Source organism: Dioszegia hungarica, assembly GCF_025882075.1.
Source record: "Dioszegia hungarica strain PDD-24b-2 chromosome Unknown MKK02contig_8, whole genome shotgun sequence".
NCBI lineage: Eukaryota > Fungi > Basidiomycota > Tremellomycetes > Tremellales > Bulleribasidiaceae > Dioszegia > Dioszegia hungarica.
This window is the reverse complement of record NW_026515770.1, coordinates 4,138,616-4,157,127: the sequence shown is the minus strand read 5'-3', so window position 1 is coordinate 4,157,127 and position 18,512 is coordinate 4,138,616. Positions and strand designations below refer to the sequence as shown.

At 58.2% G+C, this 18,512-nt stretch overlaps 6 protein-coding genes across 6 annotated transcripts; 3 read left to right on the top strand and 3 right to left on the bottom strand.

The window, feature by feature from the left end:
• Positions 1 to 320: 320 nt before the first annotated feature.
• Positions 321 to 3,056, top strand: MKK02DRAFT_24511 (uncharacterized protein; the record flags this gene model as incomplete). The annotated part of the gene is made up of 3 exons (XM_053086902.1): positions 321 to 487; positions 538 to 653; positions 697 to 3,056. The coding sequence occupies 3 exons, from the start codon at positions 321 to 323 to the stop codon at positions 3,054 to 3,056; spliced, it is 2,643 nt and encodes an 880-aa protein (XP_052946403.1).
• A 265-nt stretch (positions 3,057 to 3,321) lies between these two features.
• MKK02DRAFT_45330 (putative cytoplasm protein) lies at positions 3,322 to 5,327 on the bottom strand (the record flags this gene model as incomplete). Its single annotated transcript, XM_053093359.1, has 18 exons — positions 3,322 to 3,343; positions 3,398 to 3,484; positions 3,544 to 3,663; positions 3,719 to 3,735; positions 3,795 to 3,955; positions 4,002 to 4,035; positions 4,082 to 4,113; positions 4,164 to 4,239; positions 4,296 to 4,414; positions 4,467 to 4,529; positions 4,579 to 4,660; positions 4,715 to 4,824; positions 4,878 to 4,958; positions 5,015 to 5,021; positions 5,072 to 5,105; positions 5,168 to 5,177; positions 5,230 to 5,244; positions 5,294 to 5,327. The coding sequence occupies 18 exons, from the start codon at positions 5,325 to 5,327 to the stop codon at positions 3,322 to 3,324; spliced, it is 1,104 nt and encodes a 367-aa protein (XP_052946402.1).
• A 346-nt stretch (positions 5,328 to 5,673) lies between these two features.
• Positions 5,674 to 7,846, top strand: MKK02DRAFT_45329 (uncharacterized protein; the record flags this gene model as incomplete). The annotated part of the gene is made up of 3 exons (XM_053093358.1): positions 5,674 to 6,212; positions 6,264 to 7,362; positions 7,406 to 7,846. The coding sequence occupies 3 exons, from the start codon at positions 5,674 to 5,676 to the stop codon at positions 7,844 to 7,846; spliced, it is 2,079 nt and encodes a 692-aa protein (XP_052946401.1).
• Positions 7,847 to 8,593: 747 nt separating this feature from the next.
• Positions 8,594 to 9,672, bottom strand: MKK02DRAFT_33772 (ferritin-like domain-containing protein; the record flags this gene model as incomplete). Its single annotated transcript, XM_053088779.1, has 4 exons — positions 8,594 to 8,685; positions 8,735 to 8,795; positions 8,843 to 9,122; positions 9,167 to 9,672. The coding sequence occupies 4 exons, from the start codon at positions 9,670 to 9,672 to the stop codon at positions 8,594 to 8,596; spliced, it is 939 nt and encodes a 312-aa protein (XP_052946400.1).
• Positions 9,673 to 11,629: 1,957 nt separating this feature from the next.
• Positions 11,630 to 15,592, top strand: MKK02DRAFT_37219 (uncharacterized protein; the record flags this gene model as incomplete). Its single annotated transcript, XM_053089594.1, has 12 exons — positions 11,630 to 11,676; positions 11,726 to 12,075; positions 12,109 to 12,485; positions 12,517 to 13,358; positions 13,403 to 13,564; positions 13,610 to 13,727; positions 13,772 to 13,912; positions 13,956 to 14,177; positions 14,221 to 14,501; positions 14,544 to 14,991; positions 15,026 to 15,459; positions 15,511 to 15,592. 12 exons carry the CDS (start codon positions 11,630 to 11,632, stop codon positions 15,590 to 15,592), a joined length of 3,504 nt encoding a protein of 1,167 aa, XP_052946399.1.
• A 536-nt stretch (positions 15,593 to 16,128) lies between these two features.
• Positions 16,129 to 18,222, bottom strand: MKK02DRAFT_27328 (phosphate transporter; the record flags this gene model as incomplete). The annotated part of the gene is made up of 6 exons (XM_053087332.1): positions 16,129 to 16,220; positions 16,276 to 16,476; positions 16,527 to 17,115; positions 17,164 to 17,911; positions 17,970 to 18,090; positions 18,144 to 18,222. 6 exons carry the CDS (start codon positions 18,220 to 18,222, stop codon positions 16,129 to 16,131), a joined length of 1,830 nt encoding a protein of 609 aa, XP_052946398.1.
• Between the last annotated feature and the right edge of the window lie 290 nt (positions 18,223 to 18,512).

The following is an 18,512-nucleotide window of genomic DNA, read 5'->3' as shown; positions in this document are numbered from 1 at the left end:
AAGGTGAAGGGACCTTTGATCTGGTTCTCGCGGTGTCAACAAGGAAGTCAACCACGTCGGAACCGGCCAACGCCGCCGCCGGGCTTCGGGAGAAAACAAACAAACCCAGTCGGAGCTAATTCCTCGATGACGGTACAAGTAATTTTGATCCCGCCCACCGTTGAGCTCCGAGCAGCAACATGCAGCAACAAGTGACGCATATCTCTTACTCTTACTCTCAACTCATACCTACTTGCCTCATATATCAGCAATCCTACAAGCCAATACCACAGCTCTAGAGAGCACATACCAAACCATCGAACAAAGGACCAACATCCATCATGCAGCCGTATCAACCCAGGACCCCGCGGCAGGTCTATTCCGTACCCGCCGCCCCCGATTCGCCATCGTACGAAAAGGAGTCTCACATCGGGGTGGATCACGCCGCGTTGGAGGCGAGAGAGGCGGCGGATGCTGTATTGAAGGAGTACGAGGCGAATCAGGCAAGGTAAGTCGGTGGCAAATATCGAGGTATGGTTGTGAAAAGCTGACGGGTAGGTTGGCCAAGGCGATCGAGTCATCCTTGTACATGTTGGGCGATCTGCGGAATTTCAACGGGGACCAGTGGACTATCCGGTATCCGTCCCTGCGGACTGAGGCTGGAGAATCATCTCGTACGTTCGGTCGCAACTCCCTTATGACGAAGCTAATTATTAGTCCCCCAGCGTCCGGGTATGGCCCGACGAACCCTCACTTTCGCCGATGAACCCGCTGCGGCGCACAAGGTCGTGCTCAACTCTACCCCCGCTCGTCGCTCGCTCAAGCGGTCCCTTACCCTCGCGCCTGCCGCAGAGACCACCACCGTCGAACCCTCTTCCTCCCTCATTACTACTCGTCCCGCCGAGCAAGCCGCGGATGACTTTTCCATCCTCCGCCTCGACCTCAATCTCGGTGCAGCCCGTCAGGCCAAGGGTCTCATCTCGTCACTCGAGAAATCTTCTATCTCATCCCTCCTCGACAACCGGATCGCCGCGTCTTTGGACCACCTCGCTCTCCTCCAGCGGCGCGTACAGGACCCTCACTCGAGGGTGCTGGTCACCGGCGATCTCAATGCGGGAAAGTCTACCCTCATCAATGCCCTGCTGCGTCGTCGGGAAGTCATGCCCACCGATCAGCAGCCGCTGACGACGCGGTTCGTCGAGGTGGTCAGCGCCAAGGAGAATGAGGGGCGGGAGGAAATCCACATTCTGGACGGAGAGGGAAAGTACGACCCGGCGGACAAGTCTACCTACTCGGTCGACTCGATCGACAATCTCGAGGCGCTCGCTACGGACATGGACTCGGACGCGTCCGCGCCACCCATGCGTGTCTTTGTCAATGAGGCGCGTCTAGACCTCACCAACCCCTCCATCCTTCACAACGGCGTCGTCGACATCTCGCTCATCGACGCGCCCGGTCTTAATCGCGACTCGATCAAGACCACTGCCAACTTTGCGCGGCAGGAGGAGATCGACGTCGTCGTCTTTGTCGTATCGGCGGCCAACCACTTTACGCTTTCCGCGAAAGAGTTCATCTGGCAGGCGGGACATGAAAAGGCGCACCTCTTCATCGTCGTCAACCGGTTCGACCAGATCCGGGACAAGCAGCGGTGTCGCCGGGCTGTGCTGGAGCAGATCAAGCAGCTCAGTCCGGACACATACGAGGACGCGGCGGACCTTGTGCATTTCGTTGATTCTGCCAAGGTCGCCCTTGGGTGTTCAGAGGAGGAGGATGCGGCAGGGGATGAGCTGGACGAGGCGTTCCGACACCTCGAGCACTCGCTCCGGTCGTTTGTGCTCGTCAATCGCGCCAAGTCCAAGCTCGGTCCCGCGCAGAATTACGTCACCCACCTCCTGGCGGACGTGGAGCTGCTGGCATCGGCCAACTCGCTCGTCGCTACTCAAGAGCGCGAGGTAGCCAAGGCGGAGCTCGACCGGGTCAAGCCCGTCCTGGAGCAGCTGAAGAAGGGCAAGGAGGGATTGGAGGAGAGTCTGGTACAGGAGGAAGAGGCGGCGACCGAGTTGGCCCTGACACGGACCAAGACCGCCATGGTCCGCGGTCTCGAGCGGGTCGGACAGGGAGAGCTAGCGGCACCTGCGCCGGGGCTGGAGTTGCCATCGTACCCCGGTTTCCTCGGCGTATGGGACTACGCCAAGGAGGTCAAGCGGGTCATGCTCGCTTCGATCGACTTTGTGTCGTCCCTCGCCGAGGCGGACGCTCGCAGAATCACCAGCGAGGGTGTCAGCCAGGTGACCGAGCTCGGCAACAAGCTCCTCCCAGCGGACGTGGTACGCACCGACCGGGTCTTCAACCCCGCTGCCATGTTTACTGCTCGTCCACCGTCCAAGCTCGCTCGGCGCACCTCGGGCGTCAATACGCTCGGTCTCGGTCTCGCCTCCCGCCCCCAACTTGCCGAAGTTTCCCTCTCGGACATCTTTGACTACACCCACCACATCTCCATCGCTCGCTCTTCCCTCCCTTCATCTTCCTCTGCGTCGGCGTCGAGCCAAGCCCTCATCCCGTCCTTTGGTGCCGAAGTGGGCGGCCTCGGTCTCGCCTCATTGGCGTTCGGAGCATTCACCATGTCTGGCAAAGTCTTTGGCGTCCGGTCATTCATTGACGGCGCTCTCGGCCTCTCGGACCTTCTCGCACACCCCATGACCCGCAAATGGGCCGGACCCGTCGTCGGCGTCTTTGCACTCGGAGCTGTCGGGTATGTGGTGTATGAGCTTCCGCGCTCTATTCCCCGGAACGTCGGAAGGCACATCCAGTCCAACCTCCTCCTTACCGGCCTGGACGGGGAGGAGACGCCGTACGCCGATGCTCAGGCCCAGCGGGTCGGCAAGGAAGTACGGAAAGTCATGCGTCTGGCGGCGTGGGATTTGCGGGAACGGTTCCGCGGAGCGGTGGATGCGAGGGGAGAGGTGGTCAGGGAGAGTGAAGCGCTCGAGAGGAAGGCGGGTAAGGCGTTAAAGTACTTTGAAGGGGTGGAGAGGAAGGTCGAGGAGATTAGGGAGCAGGTCGGCGTCAAGGTTTAAGATGTGGGGAGGGACATGTAGCAGATTGCAGTAGTGACGAGGCCGAGTAATTGCAGGCAGGCGGCGGACTTATATCTTGTAGTGTAGCAGCTGGGACTCGAACCGCTCTATCTGTTCTTCGTATTTTGCCATAATGAATAATGATCACCTTCTCCTTACTTGCGTGCGCTGTGGCTGCGTACCAAGGCGATGGATGTCATCTCATATTATATACATACAGACCAAGTGAACCTATTTCCCCTTCCCATGTTCGCCTGCTGCGTACCTACTTGGTAAAGATCGACACACTACGCGAGTCAGCTTTGACCATGCGCAAGGTGTACGCGGCTCAAAAAGCTCACACATCCTCATCCATGACCAAATGTGTCAATCCGACTTTCTGCGGCTGCGGATTGAATTTGCTCGACTTGCCCCATACGAGTGCATATCTAATTGATCAGCTCGTACATCCCCAGGTCATCGCGAAGGCTTGACGCAGAGAGCTCACTTGAAGTGCGAAGCTAGACTCCGGTGGATACCATGGCAGACCGTTTCGATAGTTGCTCCTTGTCGGAGACAGATTGGGTCGCTCAGGTCAGGCTGGTCACCGCGCTTCTTGGTGTACACTCTGTGTTTGTCAGCTTGGATCATAATCGATAATCAGCCAATCAGCTGTCACGCACTTCACCAAGCCGAGCTCCTGCTGTATCAGCTATTGTAGTGCGGTTGGGAGGATGGCGCAGCTGGAGTCCTACTTACCATCCAGATCGCTTCCAATAGCCAGTCCAGCCCTAAACCCAGCTCGCAACTGATCATCACCGTCCTCCCGTCTCCTTCTCGTGCCATACTATCTAACGTCTCCATCGATACACCGTCAATCTTATTGATGACTGTTAATGCAGGAATGTATTGCCTCGTTCCTGTAGCGTCAGCTATGCGCTCCAAGACGAACAGCGGGTAGCTCACCGAGTACGACGTCGATAAACTCGTCCACTGACACCTGTTCATGAGCTTATGTTTCGATCAATCCGGTTCATCCAGCTCACATCCTCCCGGATGAGCACATCGCAATTATGTACTGCTCACGTCAGCTACGAACCACATACGACCAGGTCTGGCGAAACTGACTTTTGTAAGTTTGCAGGATACTTCGTATTGTCCGCTCGTCCGTCTTCGTCATCTTGACCGTATTATTGATCGTGATCTAACAGGTCAGCTGTACAGCAGCGCCATCCGCTTCTGACGAAATGCTCAACTGACCCCTCCTGCTGTCTTTTGCTTGAACACGACATCTGGTGGTCTCGCATTCAGTCTGATCCCGACCGCGTCCAGCTCAATCTCCAACATCTTCTTTTGTTCTGCTGATTTTGTTGCATCGACTGAAGGATCAGCTTTCAGGCGCAATATCACAAATGGAGGTCTTATACGCACTCATGAGGATGATCACATCTGCTGTTTTTGCCACTGATACGACCTGTCGACCACGTCCTCGGCCTTATACGTGAGCTTGAGCCAACGAAAGCTCATAGGCAGAAGGGCTCACCCTTCGCGGCATCCTGTACGATACCGGGCAGATCAAGCAGCTGTATTCTAGCGCCTTCATACTCCAGCACACCGGGAATAGCCTGCTCTGTCAGCTACAGCCCGATCCTGACGTTATTGGCACAGTATCAGCTCACCGTCAACGTCGTAAACTCGTAAGCTCCCACGACGGATTCCGTCTTGGTGACTTTTGACAACAAGGTCGACTTTCCGACTGATGGGAATCCGATCAGACAGACACGCGCGTCTGACAATCAGCTCTTGAAAGATAGTCGTACATAGCTGCGCCGCTGTGCTCACCTCCAGACTTCAGCACTTCGAATCCTTCGCCCTTTGGGCCCTTCTTGTCGGGCTCGAGCAACTGGGCTCGGTATTTGGCGACTATGTCGATAAGCTCGAGCGCAACTTCTAAGAGGGTGCCCGCCTTGCGAGCTCACGTTTTGCCTGGATCGTCAGCTTACAGCGCTCCGCACACAGGGCTCTGGCCAACTCACCTTCAGCTGACCCAGATGATATTCTGTCGCCTTGCTATCGTATGTCAGTATAGGCTTGGAGCGGAGATCGTTTCGTAAGTAGTAGTCAGTGCTCACTTCTTCTGCGCTGAGAAGGTCAGCTAAACTGCCTGATCAAAAGTTGTCAACAGGAAGCTCACTCTTGGACATCTCATCTGCGAAGAGTCAGCTCAGCGCGCCAACACTCTGGGATTGGCAGCTCACCCTTGATCGCTTCTATCTTGTCTAGGACACCCATTTTGGCTGTTTCTGTTTCGTGTGAGGTGTGAAGGGGTCTGTACAAGCAATGTCAAGACGGTGGTAGATTGTCTCGCTGAACCTATGGCGGACAGGAGTGTGGAGGTTTTTGATACGCTCCCAGCTTGACGCCACGTCACTTCCGACGGATCGGATCAGCGACGCGCCCAGCGATCTTTACGTCATGACCCTGGTGCCTGAGTTTTATCTTTGACTTCGAAGTCTCGCTTCGCTTCGCATTCACACAGCCAAAGGGGCCACTTTTCATCCCCACACCCCCTACCCGGCCCCTTATCAGAGCAGGTCTCTCTTCCTTCTACCCATCATCCTACTCCCGACCCCTCAAAATGCCCACCTTCCGCCCACCCCTCTATCACACCTCTGAGGTCATCACGGCCGACTCCACCTCGACTCCGTACGCCCGCTTGACATTCTCCGTCACGCCCGATAACGATCAAGGGGTTGACGGGGTGTATCAGCTCTGGACTGATCTGCCCAATCTTGATGCTCAGGGATCTCCCCAGTGCTCACCTGGAGAATGGCACGAAATCAACTTTGTCGCGGTTCCTACCCCATCCCCCCGGCCCGCCTCGTCAGCCGGAATCTCTCTCAACCCTATCCTCCCCCCGCCTACATCGTCCGCGCTCTACGCCATCATTCATGTTCCGGCAACTCCCGCTACGTACTCGTACACTCTCCGACAGGCCAAGGCGTCCGGCGAGATTGTCTGGCTAGGCTCGGACGGGTCCAACGGGACGGTCGTTGTCAAGCAGGGCGAGATGTCGGAGGAGGCGGTGGTAGAGTCAGGACCATGGGACGGGACTTCGAAAAGCATGGAAGGGATCGAATGGAGGGGTGTAGCTTTGGCCATGGACTACTATGACTAGTGAGCTGCCCTCTGCCAACCCTCTATATCGAGATCCAGCTCACTGTGTAGCTTCTCCACCCCCTCTATCGTCCAGCTACCCACGTCAGAGTCCTTCAAGGCCAGCCTCATCCTCGCGCTTGGTATCAGACCCATCGATTCTCTCCCCTTCTACCACTCTGCCTCCGACATATCCGCACCCTCGTCCAGCATCGCCCGGAACGTCGCTTTAGCAGTAGCGAGCGCCGCCAAAAAGTCTTTGGACGTCCCGGCCGGCTCTATCCTCCCCGACAAGTCCCGTCAAGGCACATTTGGCCGGTCCGAGTCTGGGCAGCTCACCTCCGCAATCCTCAAAGCGCTTAAGGAGCAGTCAGAGCCCACATTCAAGCTCGTCGAGTCGGGCGAGTCTCATGTCCTCCTCGCGCCGACCAAGGCGGAACGGACCACCAACGCCGATCTCGTCCTTCTCGCTTACTCTGCCGAACAGGCTCGGGCGGTCAGTATCAAGGCGCCTGCCCAGCTGGACTCCACTAGCCCTATTCTCGCTCAGGTAGCGGCTTCGAGGCAGGTCCTGCGCTCGGCGGGATCGGTCGACCTCAACCTCGGTTCAGGACTCTCTGCGGAGGTCGTGCGCTTTACCGAGATGTCGGAGCTGCGCGCTGCGGGCGGAGAGGGCTCTATCTGGATCTGTGCGCCCAGCGCTCGATCGGTCCAGGTCGGAGAGGAGGAGGTTGGAGAAATTACCTCGGAGGCTGTCGCTGCCGAGGCGGATGATGTCGAGATCATCGGGGACCAGCCGACCGCCGACGCTCTCAACGGAGACGCGCACCGTACGCCCGAGGTCTCCAAGTCCAGTCTGGCTCCCGGACCAGCTAGCGAGGCGGACACGGAGGCTACACAGCAACGCTCCGTTGCGGAATCGGAGTATGAGGCAGGGGACGAGGACGACTCGGCGGTCACGTCCAAGCCGGCCAAGATGGAGAGCTTTTGGCTTCTGCGGATGCTGGATTCTTTCCTCGTACGGATCTGGTCTTGGATCTTCCAGTCCTCTCAGGCGCCGGCGTTGCCGAGACGGGAAGAAAGGCGGATCACCGATGGGGATGCGCAAGAAGGGACGGACGCGGAGAATGCAGAGGCACCAGTACCGAATGAGCACACCCCGCTCTTGACCGTAAGCTGTTCGTTCGACAGAAAGCGGCCAAGCTGACATATAGACTCCCGGACTCTCCCGCTCCACCTCATCCACGTTCAACAGCCCTCTCGCGAGCCCCGAGGCACCTCTCAACGTCAAGGCCACCCAGACGCTCGACTCTCTCACCAAGCGCCTCACGGATGACGAGGCTACCACCCCCAAGCAAGCCGAGCGGGCGCAATACTACCCCGCTGGCTCAGTCGCTATCCGCTCCTACACCCAGTTCACATTCGCCTCTTCCCCGCCTTTCACCTTCTTCCTCCCCTGTTCCGACCGCGAGTCCAGCACCGAGGGATGGCAGGATAAGCTCAGGTTCAGCTGTAAGACCCAGACGGCCACCGAATGGGCGGCGGCCGAGGTTGAGCTCAAGGGCGAGGAGGGGGGTGCGGTGGAGGTCTGCGTGGGGCAGGGGCAGAAGGCGGACGAAGGTGGGGTGTGGGAGGTCCAGGTGGAGCGACTCTAGGGGTCTTCTCTTCTTTTCTGCTTTTGGTTTCTCCCGGTTTCAGGCTTACACACGTAGCAATAGATATCTCCTCCCCTTTCCCACCTTTTTTACTTTCGTTAACGACCCTCGTATAGCATATTGACGACCCCCATACAACACATACATGTTTGCTTGTTTGTTCCTATAGAGTAGATTAGGGTAGTAGATGGTTGATAGCCATTCTCTGCGATGTATATAGATGGGTGATACCAATGGGGAATGTGGTGCAGTCGGTCCAGCTAGGCGACTGGATACTGACAAGATTGGGCTGCTTGATCGTAGGCTATCAAGGTGATCAGGAAGAGGAAACGAGGCCGACTGAGGCTAGCTAGATCGGAGGACCCGTCATAAGGATATACGGTGGTATCCGAAGCTTAAGCTGAGCTATGCCAGGCCCTATAAATCAATAATCAATAGTCAGTGGGATGGCAAAGAGCGGCTGAGCTCGAGCGAGCCGAGTGAGCAAGAGGAATGGGTCACGAGCCTGCGATAGGCGAGCTGGCAGCTTTCAAGTATATCGTGATGACAATAGCGGCTGGTTTAGCATCGAGTCTCGGGCAGGCAGGTAGGCCTAAGCAAGGAGTAGTGCCAAAGAAACGATGCGAAGTATGGTATACATCTTAACTTGGGTTATGAAAACACTATAGATGTCGCAGTCGATCAGTCCCAACTACATTGTCCTTGCTACAGTCCGTGAAAGCTAAAGCCCAAGTCCATCTCCGCCGTTTACGAGGAGAAGGGGTTCTTGTAGCCGGGGTTGGACTGGAAGGCGTCGAAGGGGGTGTTAACCTCAGCGGGTCCGGCAACGGTGTTGGCGGCTGCAAGATCAGCTAGGCACAGAAGGCAAGGTGGTGTGAGAAGACTTACTGGTCACCGAGGCGATGTCGGCGGCGTTGGTGAGGATGATGTACGAGAAGCCCTGAACCTCCTGGGGTAGTCAGCATGAGTAGAAATAAAGGGGCGAGAGGGACTGACCTTGGGGAGAGTGAGCTTGCCGTTGGTGAAGGGGACAAGGGTGGCACCGAGACCGTTGTAGACGGCGGCGGAGACGGGGCCGGCCATGGAGGAGGACGACTTGGTGTAGGTCAAAGAGACCTCGGAGCCAGCAGCGGCCTGGCCGATGGGGAGACCCGAGGGGAAGAGGAGAGGGGTGGAGGCCTTGACGGGGAGAGATGGGCCAGCGGGGCACGAGGTGATGAGCTGGGCGGCAAGGGTGTAGACCATGTCGAGGCCGAGAGGGGTGTCGTACGGTCCACTGGAAAGTAAGCTCGGCTCAAAAGCAGAAAGAAGTAAACTCACGACCAGTCAGCCTGGGTGAGGACGGGGCCGGACCAGAAGCCCTGGTGGCGGGCCTCGGTGGAGAGGATGGTACCGGCGACGGTGGCGTAGAGGGGCTCAGTGATGTACTGGTTGGCGCCGATGTAGGCCGAGACACCGATGTTCTCGAGGAAGGCCGAGAAGGTGACGAAGGTCTTGACGTCGGTGAGGGGGAAGGCGTACTGGCACGCGGGGACGGTCTGGTTACCGAGGGCGGCCGAGAGGATCTTGACGTGAGACGCCTCGTGCTGGGCGATCTGGGAGGCACGGCCGCGGACCCAGTCGGGGAAGCCGGCGTTCTTGAAGTCCTGCGCCGAGAACTTGGCGAGGGCCTGGGAGTAGTAGGCGGCCTCGAGGTGCTCAAGGGTGAGGGCGTACTGGAGGACCTGGACGTCGGTGACGGCCGGGGCAGCGGCCTGGCGCTTCTCGACGGGGGAGGCGAGGGTGGCGCAGGCGGCGACGAGGGAGGCGAGGACGGTGAGCTTCATTGTGAAGGGTGATGTGTGGGTGGTGGTGGTGGTGGTAGTGGTAGTGTGGTGTGGTGGGAGTGTTGGGAGTGTGAGAGTGAGAAGTTGGAAAGAAGAGTCAGAGGGGGAAATGGACCAGCTTATATGCCTCGGCGCCGGTCTCAACCTCCACCCCGATCCGGCCCAAACATGCAGTTACGTTGGGCGGCGGCGGCGCCACTTGTCTCGTACGACTGTCGTCAGTCCACCTTTCGGGGTACCTCACGAGACAAACATAGCCAGGTCAGATCGGAATGACACCACCGAACAAGACGCCGGATCTGGTTCTAACGCAATTGCGCAATTTAGTGACACACAAACCCGGCTGATCGAGACGGCCGGGCCGGAACTTTCAAACATTCCATGCGGGGCAAGCCCAGATGACGATCATATGCCGGCAAGTGAGGTTAATTGGGCCCAAGCCGGATCCGACCCCCATCTCGATCAGTTGTCTGGACACCCCATTGGGAAGTGACAACTGCTCGATCTGGCCATTGAGCCTCTTTAGGATTACACCGTTGGAATACACCCCGGCGACGTCGCAGGGTGAGCATTTGGCGAGCTCCGAGCGTCCGTGGGCGGCGCGCAAGCTCATGCGGACCCTGCGTCGGACGACGCTCAAGCTGCGATTAGTCCTTGATCAGTTGTGACGAGAAAGTAATCACCCATCGATGCGCTGGCCGCTTTGATGCATGCTCCCACGTCGTCGATGGTCCCACTGTTACGCGGATCGAGGACTGCAGAGGTACTCGTGAGGCTGGCAAATCCATACCTCGATCATCAGATTGGATCTTGACAGATCTAATTTGATACTCCGCGGGACTTGGCTCGTTGCACTCTCGTTGCAGCTGTGAATCTGTACCGGTCTTGGCGATCTGAGGGTGTCAATATCCCCCTCTCACGCAGTGGCAGATCGTGAGGCCCATCTGTCGCTGCAGGCCATGTCCTTGGTACTTGACCGCAAGCGTCTCGAGTGGTGGCGGCTGCTGTGGCGGCCCATACTGTCCAAGCGCCCATTGACCAACTCGGTTCAATGCCTCGGAGACAATCAACAGGCTTCGTGCGGCCAATGGCGCTAAAGGTTATTTATGGCGTAACCACCTCGGCACGGCCGGATCTGATGACGAGATGCCGGCACACAGCGGAATGAGATCTGACTTCAGCCACGTGGATATCTCATGACTGAAGAGGCAATTCCTTGTCCTTGCTGGCCTGGCGTGCACCTGGCCTGCATCTGCTCGCAACAACACTAAGATTGGTTTGCCACGGCTAGCTATCAAGAGACAGCAGCGGTCGTAGGTGGCTCGACCCAGCGCTTGCCTCATACTGCCGCAGGCACATGTCAGACAACAAAAGCGCCCTGTCAAATTTGATATGGTCAAACGTACACCCCTTGCGACGCGTTGAACGCGTACTACTCGCCGTTCTTGTTTGAGGCGGGAACGGTCGATGAACCACGTTGATACTGTATGCATGTGCTCCTATCTACGCGAGGGGACATACAGTCAGGCATTACCTCGCGATCATCACTGGCTCTTTCTACAGCTAAGCAGAAACGATCTCGTCTCGTCGCCGAAAAAAATCGTCAGCACGCGATCACGAGAAAATCAAGACCAGGTTGCTTCTGTTTGTTGACGCGTCGACGCGACCTAGCCTGCATCTTGTCAACCGCCCATCAACATGTCATGTAAGTCATGGCTAGGTGACGCACTGATCAGCAGTCTTCCCCGCTAGGCCGACGCCAAATCGCCAAGCGTCTACTGCATCCAGCACCTCCTCGTTCTCGAGTCCAGGCACCAGCCTGCTCACTCCCGCCTACGCTACCGAATTTTACGACGCGCCTAGCTCGCCAGCGCTGAGCAGCGATGGCAGGCTCGGCACTCCTACCGCCTTTGATGGCAAGAGGAGTGCGTCGCCCAGGTCTCCTGGCGTTCGACCCATGACTGAGATAGACCGCATGGCCTACACTTATGCGCTCCGCGTTGCGTGAGTGCCCGTCTGACTGGTGACCCAAAATTTCCAGCTGATGTCTCAGAGCTCTCCATTCCCACCTCCACCCCGCAGTGTCTAATCAGCCACCTCCGTCGCCGGCCTCCTTTGCGTCGCCTCCGCCATCTGCGCGTCGCAAGTCATTCTCGTTTCGAAAGGCAGCGCCAGTATCCAGCAGCCCCGCCTCTACGCCGCCACTGCCGCCTCTCCCGACTGCCGCGACTGGCGAGAACAAGTTGCCAAAGGAGTACCTCATCGAGCTCTGGGGACTTCTGGCGAACGAGCCTGGAGATGCCGCGTGGACAGAGACGAAGCGGGCATTTCTCAGTGGGATCAAGAAGGGGAGCAGGAATGAGCGGGGAGGCAATCTCAGAGATGTCGGCGTATTACTGGAGAGTGAGTAGACCCAAGTCTGGCGCTGACCTTGAGCGTTCCTCGCTTGCATCCCACCTCAGACCGCAGCTCACCCACACCAAACCCACTTCCTTCACATCGTCTCCACCTCGCTCCCCGCTAGCACCCACTTTTCCACCGCTTTGCGTCCTCTTTCGGAGAAGGATCGGGAGCTGCTTCACCGTCTCAGGCGGGAAGTTGCGGGCTATATCCTCGCCGATCCCATCGCCGGTAAGCCGAGCTCGTCGGGTCAGCCTGGCCACCTGTCTCCTGGCATCTCGCTAGGCGTACCCCGACCTGCTAGAGAGGGACTCGGCGAGATGGAGGAGACTGTAGGCTTGATCTTTGGGGTGGGGCGCGACACACTCCGGGCGGATCTGGAGGAGATTTTAGGAGAGACAAGCTTGGACGAGGTGAGTCGCTACTAGAATCAGCTAACCTCAGCTGTATATCTCGCACATACAAGCTAGCGCGGCGCATCTTGCCTCTTTACCCTCTCAAACCTCCACGCAGCGACACCGCCACGCAGAGCTGTCCCGTCTGCTCTCCTCTCTGCAGGCACAGCATCCTCATCTTGCTCGCGCCGCCGAGCCTGGTCGTGCTGCTTGCAGCTCGGTCACATTCTTCACTCCGCCACGCAAGATGGAGCTCTACTCTGCCATCTGCGACCGAGCCGAGGAGAATGTCACGCTGCACCGCCGGGCGTACGCGCTCGTCGATGAGTGTGTCAAGGTGTGGGCGGTGCCTGGAGAAGAGGAACGGGAGAAGGAGGTCGAGGGGTTGATCATCGCCTGGACGAGGAGTGTTGGCGTTTCCAGCAAGGACGAGGAGGTGTGGGGCAAGATGCTCGAGGATGGAGTCGGCGACCTCTGCGCGGGCAGGCAGCAGGGATTGGGTGTCGGCATGGACCAGCTCCTATCCGCCCTGCTCAGCATGCTGGGTCAGTCCGTTGCGGGCATGATGGGTGGTGGAGAGGGCTGGGGAGGACGAAACAAGTCCAAGGCGGATGGGCTTTCGGGACCGCCAGTATCTCTTCTTCCTCTCTTGCTCAGTGGGAATGGGGTGTTGTTGAGGCAGCCGCGGGCTATGCAGAAGCTGGACGAAGTACGGGATGAAGTCAAAGGGATGGCGGTAGGGGAGTATGTCCAGGCGGTCGAGTGGTTGATGGGCGGTATGGGCGCATCCGGCGGAGCAGCAGAGCAAGCTAAGGGCTTCTTTGACGTGGCCGAGTGGATCGACGGGGTGGTCGGTGGTATACACGCCAAGTGGGGTGACGGGCTGGGCGAGTAAGTCTCGTCGGTCTTCTAGCTGCACATGGGCTGACCATCAGGATCTTCAGCCCAGCTGCTATCGTACTGTCAAAGCAGCTCCCGCTGTTCTTTGCCGAGCTGCAGATGCTAGATGGCGGGGCCGGCGCGGGATCGGACAAGGTATTTGGGCTGTATGAGGTCACAGGCAGGCTCGGCGCTATGTGGAACGACTTGTGCCCCAAGTCAGTCCTCTGCGAAGCTGTACAGACCCATAGCTGACCAGGCAGTGTCGAGAGCGGCTTTGAGATCGACGCGTTCTTCGAGCCCCATGTCATCGCGTGGATGAAGGAGACGGAGGCTGGCAAGGTACACGAATGGGTCTCGCGAGCTGTGGCCATGGACCGTGTGAGTACGAAGCTTGGCCTTGTGAGACCGCGCTGACCATACAGTGGCGACCTGAGGGCGACCAGCACTACAGCCAGTCCGTTGTGGACCTCTTTGAATTCATCCAGCAATCCCTCGGTGTTATCCTGCATGATCTGCCGCTCAGCCCATACAAGCGGGCACTGTACCTGACTGACATGTCCAAGGTGAGCCCGTGCCTCTCATATTCGAGCCTGTGCTGACGAGCAGACCTCATCCATCGCGGTCACGCAGTACGCTAGCACCCTCCAAGCGCTCTTCCAGGTCGACATGAACCCCGCTTCTGCCAAGCCTGCCAATATGGCGAGCGAGCTCGGCGGCAAGCTCAATGACAAGATTGGCGGTAAGGCTGGGAGCTGGCTAGCAAAGGGTCAGCAGGCAATGAAGACGTTGGAGCGGAAGAAGGTGGACGGTTTCGTCGTTCCCCCAGCGGTACGTCTGCAGTACAAGCAGAGGGCACTACCTGACACGACAGGCCCTAGTCAAAGTGTCCAACATGGGCGCTTGTGCCGAATCCCTCGATGATCTCATTGTCGCCATCAAGCCCGAAGAGACGGCTCGACTCACGCGGACCAAGACTCGCGATGTCGATACCGCGGCCAAGATCCCGTTTACCATCACCATTGCTCGTGGACAGAACCTGCTCGGGAAGAGCCAAGGCAAGGCGGCGGATGCGTTCTGCGTCATTACAAGTGTCAAGCACGGGGAAAAGTTGATCAAGACCCGCACAGTCCTAGGCGTAGAGGACCCCAGATGGTCAGTGTAGCTCCCGTCATACAGGACAGTGCTGATGTCCAGGGATCAATCAGTCGAAGTCCCGGTGACCGATACTAAACACCTCGAGCTTGCAGTCTATGACCGCTCACTGGTCGGCAAGCACGATCTCATCGGTACCGCATCGCTCAAGCTCGACCCCAAGGCGTGGACGACCGTGTCCACTCGAGACGTCCATATTCCCCTCCAGCCACGAGGCGCTGTTCATCTCCGGATCAGCATGGAGGGCGGATCACAAGCCAACGACATCCGAGCCAACCTCGCTAGCGCCACAAGGACGCTCGAGCGTACTGCAAACGACATGGTCAACGAGGTGGTGGAGCGGATGATGGAGTTTGTTCGGGACCAGCTGAGCGCGAGGAATTTGGCAGAGATGCTCCGGCCAAAGGATAAGAAGAAGGTCAAGGTGTATGTGGGGGATCCCGAGCTCGAGGCGAGCTTGTCAGGGGTGACTCAATACCTCAATACCAACGTAAGTCTGTCTCATGAATAGCGCTGATGCCTAGTTCTCGACCTTCTCCTATACCCTCACCCCCTCCACCCGCCTCGACCTCCAGCTCAAGCTCTGGAACCGGATCCTTGAGCACCTGATCTCCCTTCTCGTTCCGCCACTCTCGGACCGGCCGTCCACCACACCGCCGACTCCCGGCGACCAGGTCGAGATTGTCCTCAAGTGGCTTCAGCTTCTCAAGGCATTCTTTAACGCCAAAGAGGGCGGGACGGAGCATGGCGTCAAGCTCGCGCAGCTCCAAGCGGGGGCGTACAAGGATATCATGATGCTTGGGCAGTACCTTGATCTGCCTACGCCTGCGCTCAAGGAACGGGCCGGTGCGGCGGTCAAGGGGGTGGTGGCGCGAGGAAAGGGAGCAGGAGACGACGCGACGAGCCAAGCCGAGGCAGAGCGGATGGCCGAGGTGTTGCTCAGGATCGTCAGGACAAGGTGAGCTCTTTGCCGTCGTTGCGGGTAATGAGGAACGATGCTGATGCTCAGGAACGACACGTCCGACTTCCTCGTCCAGCAGGTCGGTGCGTTGTCCAAGGCGAGAATGGACAGACACGCGGGTACGCTGTAGGCCCACACGGATGTCAGGGGGTGATGGGGTGTCTTGATCTGATCAGTCTCGATCTGTCTCGATCCACGGGTGGTTTTTGGGCTTTATGTGTAGACCCGTGTTCATATCTCGTCTGTACTACATGCAAATTTGCTGCGGTGAATCAAGCTTTCATGATCAGCTTCGCCGCATGAGCGCGTGCCTGAGTTCCGCTTCCTGATGGCCGACGTTTAGGGCTGAGTCTCAGCACGGCAGGGCATGCTCAGTAGCAAGGCCACCTATGATACTCTACGACCAAGGCGGATTGCTGACGGAGTGCAGCCATGCGAAGGCGGCGATGACAAATCCTGCATTTCCCCACTTTCCCCAATCTGAATGGCTTGATCCTGCTCAGCGCATACGCCGGAGCTCCGAGGCCACCCTACTTGCGACATAGTTCAGAGCTACTCGAGCACATTGCACGGAGAAAATAAATGCACAGAAGGAACGCGTGAGCGAGGGGTACTCGTTACATATTATCTTTTGATCTGTCTATCCAAAAATCTATCTACCATCCTCTATTGACCCGGGAAGTGAGGAGCATTAAGGAAGAGACCCATGGTAACACCAGCGAGGGTACCGGCGATGGGGATGGTGGCAATCCACGAGACTAAACAGTCAGCAAGGCACGTTAGACAAGCAAGCAGCCACAAAAGAAGACTTACTCATCAAAAGACCGACTCGGTGGAAGTTGACAGCCTTCAAGCTGCCGTTGCAAAGACCGACACCGACGGTGGCACCGGTGATGCACATGGAGGTGGAGACGGGGAGGGAGTACTGGGAGAAGACAAGGACGGTGATGGCGGCACCCATCTCCATGGAGCAACCGCGACTTGGGCTGTGGTAGGTGATCTTGTTGCCCATGACTGCCTAGTCAGCAATGATTCCACGTGGATACAATGAAAGACAGACTCACCCTTCATGATGTTGTAACCGTAGGTGATGAGACCGAGCGAGATGGTGGCAGAAAGGACGGCGAGCTGCCAGATGGGGACCTCGGCTTTGGCAGCTTGGGCGCTTCCAGTGGACCAGGCGGCGTAGATGACCGCCCAGGGGCCGACTGAGTTTCCGATGTCGTTGGCACCGTGAGCAAAGGAGGCGGTGCAGGCGGTCAAGATCTGGACGAAGGAGTAAAGGTGCTCGACCTCGTTGGGGTACTTGTGGGCGTGCTCGTAGACCCGCTCCATACGGTCGCCTTCCGGGGTACCGTGGACACCGGACTGGGCGGCGTGGATGTCGTAGTAGAGACCGTAGGTGAACATGCAGACGATCTGAGCGGGGAGACGCTTGAAGATGATCTTAATGTTGTTGATCTCGTAGATGGCACCGGCTCCCATGGGGTTCTCGTGGAGGGTGCGCATTGCCCATCCCAGAGGACCCCTGTTCTTGCGGAGCTTGGCGTGGAACCGCTCCTCGCCCTGAGCCATGAGCTGCTGGTAGTTGAGCTGGGGGTTGTCGAGGGCGGAGAGACCGGCGGGCGCCTGAGGCTTGCGCTGACGGGGCTGCTCGTGACCGTGGACGTCCTTCTCGTAGATGGGCTCCTCACCCTCGACGGAACCGCTGGCAGAGGAGGGGAGGGTAGGGAGGTTGTTGTGCTTGTCGGCGGGGGAGGTCTCCTCGACGTCAAGGTCGGCGTCGTGCTGGATGACGGCGTAGTTGGGGACCTTGGCGAACTCGGCGCCCTCTGGTGCGGGACGGAGGAAGAGCATAGGACCGTAGACGAATTGGTACCACTTGAGAGTGTGGTCCTTCTTGACGACGACCGCGTGGACGTAGGGGACGAAGAAGAGGGCCGAAAGGAGCGCGACTCCGCCACCAGTGCCCATGACGACACCGACGACGAACTCGGCGGGCTTCTTGTTGAGACCGAGGTTGGGGGAACCCTTGTAAACGATGGACAAGGTGCAGATGGTACCGGCGATGAGGAAGAAGAAGGGGGAGGTCCAGACGGCCCACGGGACGGGGTTGCCGCGCATGTGGACGACGACCTTGATGAGCATGAAGATGGCGGCACCGAAACCGGCGGCGATGGCGGGGGCCATACCGAGACCGGCAAAGATGGCACCGAGACCCTTGCCATCGTTCCAGCCCCACTGGACGTTGGCAGCGCCGGCAGTGGCAATACCGACACCGGCGACGGCCGAGACGAGGGAGTAGGTGGACGAGACGTGGGCAGAGTGGCGCGTGCACCACATCACCCAGGTGGAGGCACCAGCGAGGGCGCAAGTGAAGGCGAGCATCTGGACACCGGCGTCGTTGCGGAAGGCGCCGTTGGGGATGATACCGTTCTTGATGGTGTCACTGTAGCAGGTCAGCTGTATCCATCTTCCAAGTCCAAGGTCATTCAAAAGGAACGTACGCAGTACGCGCTCCGACCGTTATGGCGCCGAGCATCTCAAAGATAGTACCAAAGATCATGGCTTGACGGTAGGAGAGGGAGCGGGAGGATACACTGGTCGCCCAGGCGTTGGCAACATCGTCTAGACAGGATCAGCTCGAGCTCTCATTCACAAATCGGCACGCGACCACTCACTGGCACCGTTGTTGTAGGCGTCAAGGAGTGCGAAGAAGGTGCCGATGGCGAAAACGTAGGTGAACTTGTCGAGAACCATGGTGAGGAAGGGGGATGGAGGGAGTGAGAGGGATCTTTTCTCTCTGTCTCTGGGGCGCACCGCTCCCTCTATATACCGGCGCCAGCAATGGACCCGGTCTCAACTTTTCATGTGCCACCTTTCTTTTCTATTACCGTACCCGCGTGTCGGTGGGAAAGGCTTGGCAAGGGAGAGATCGCCCTCAGGAATGGTGACGGCATCATGCGTTGCGTCTTCTCATTGGCTGTACCTGAATGCACGTTTCATCTGAATCCAACACGTTCGTGCGCGTCGAGGCACGTCCTCATTCG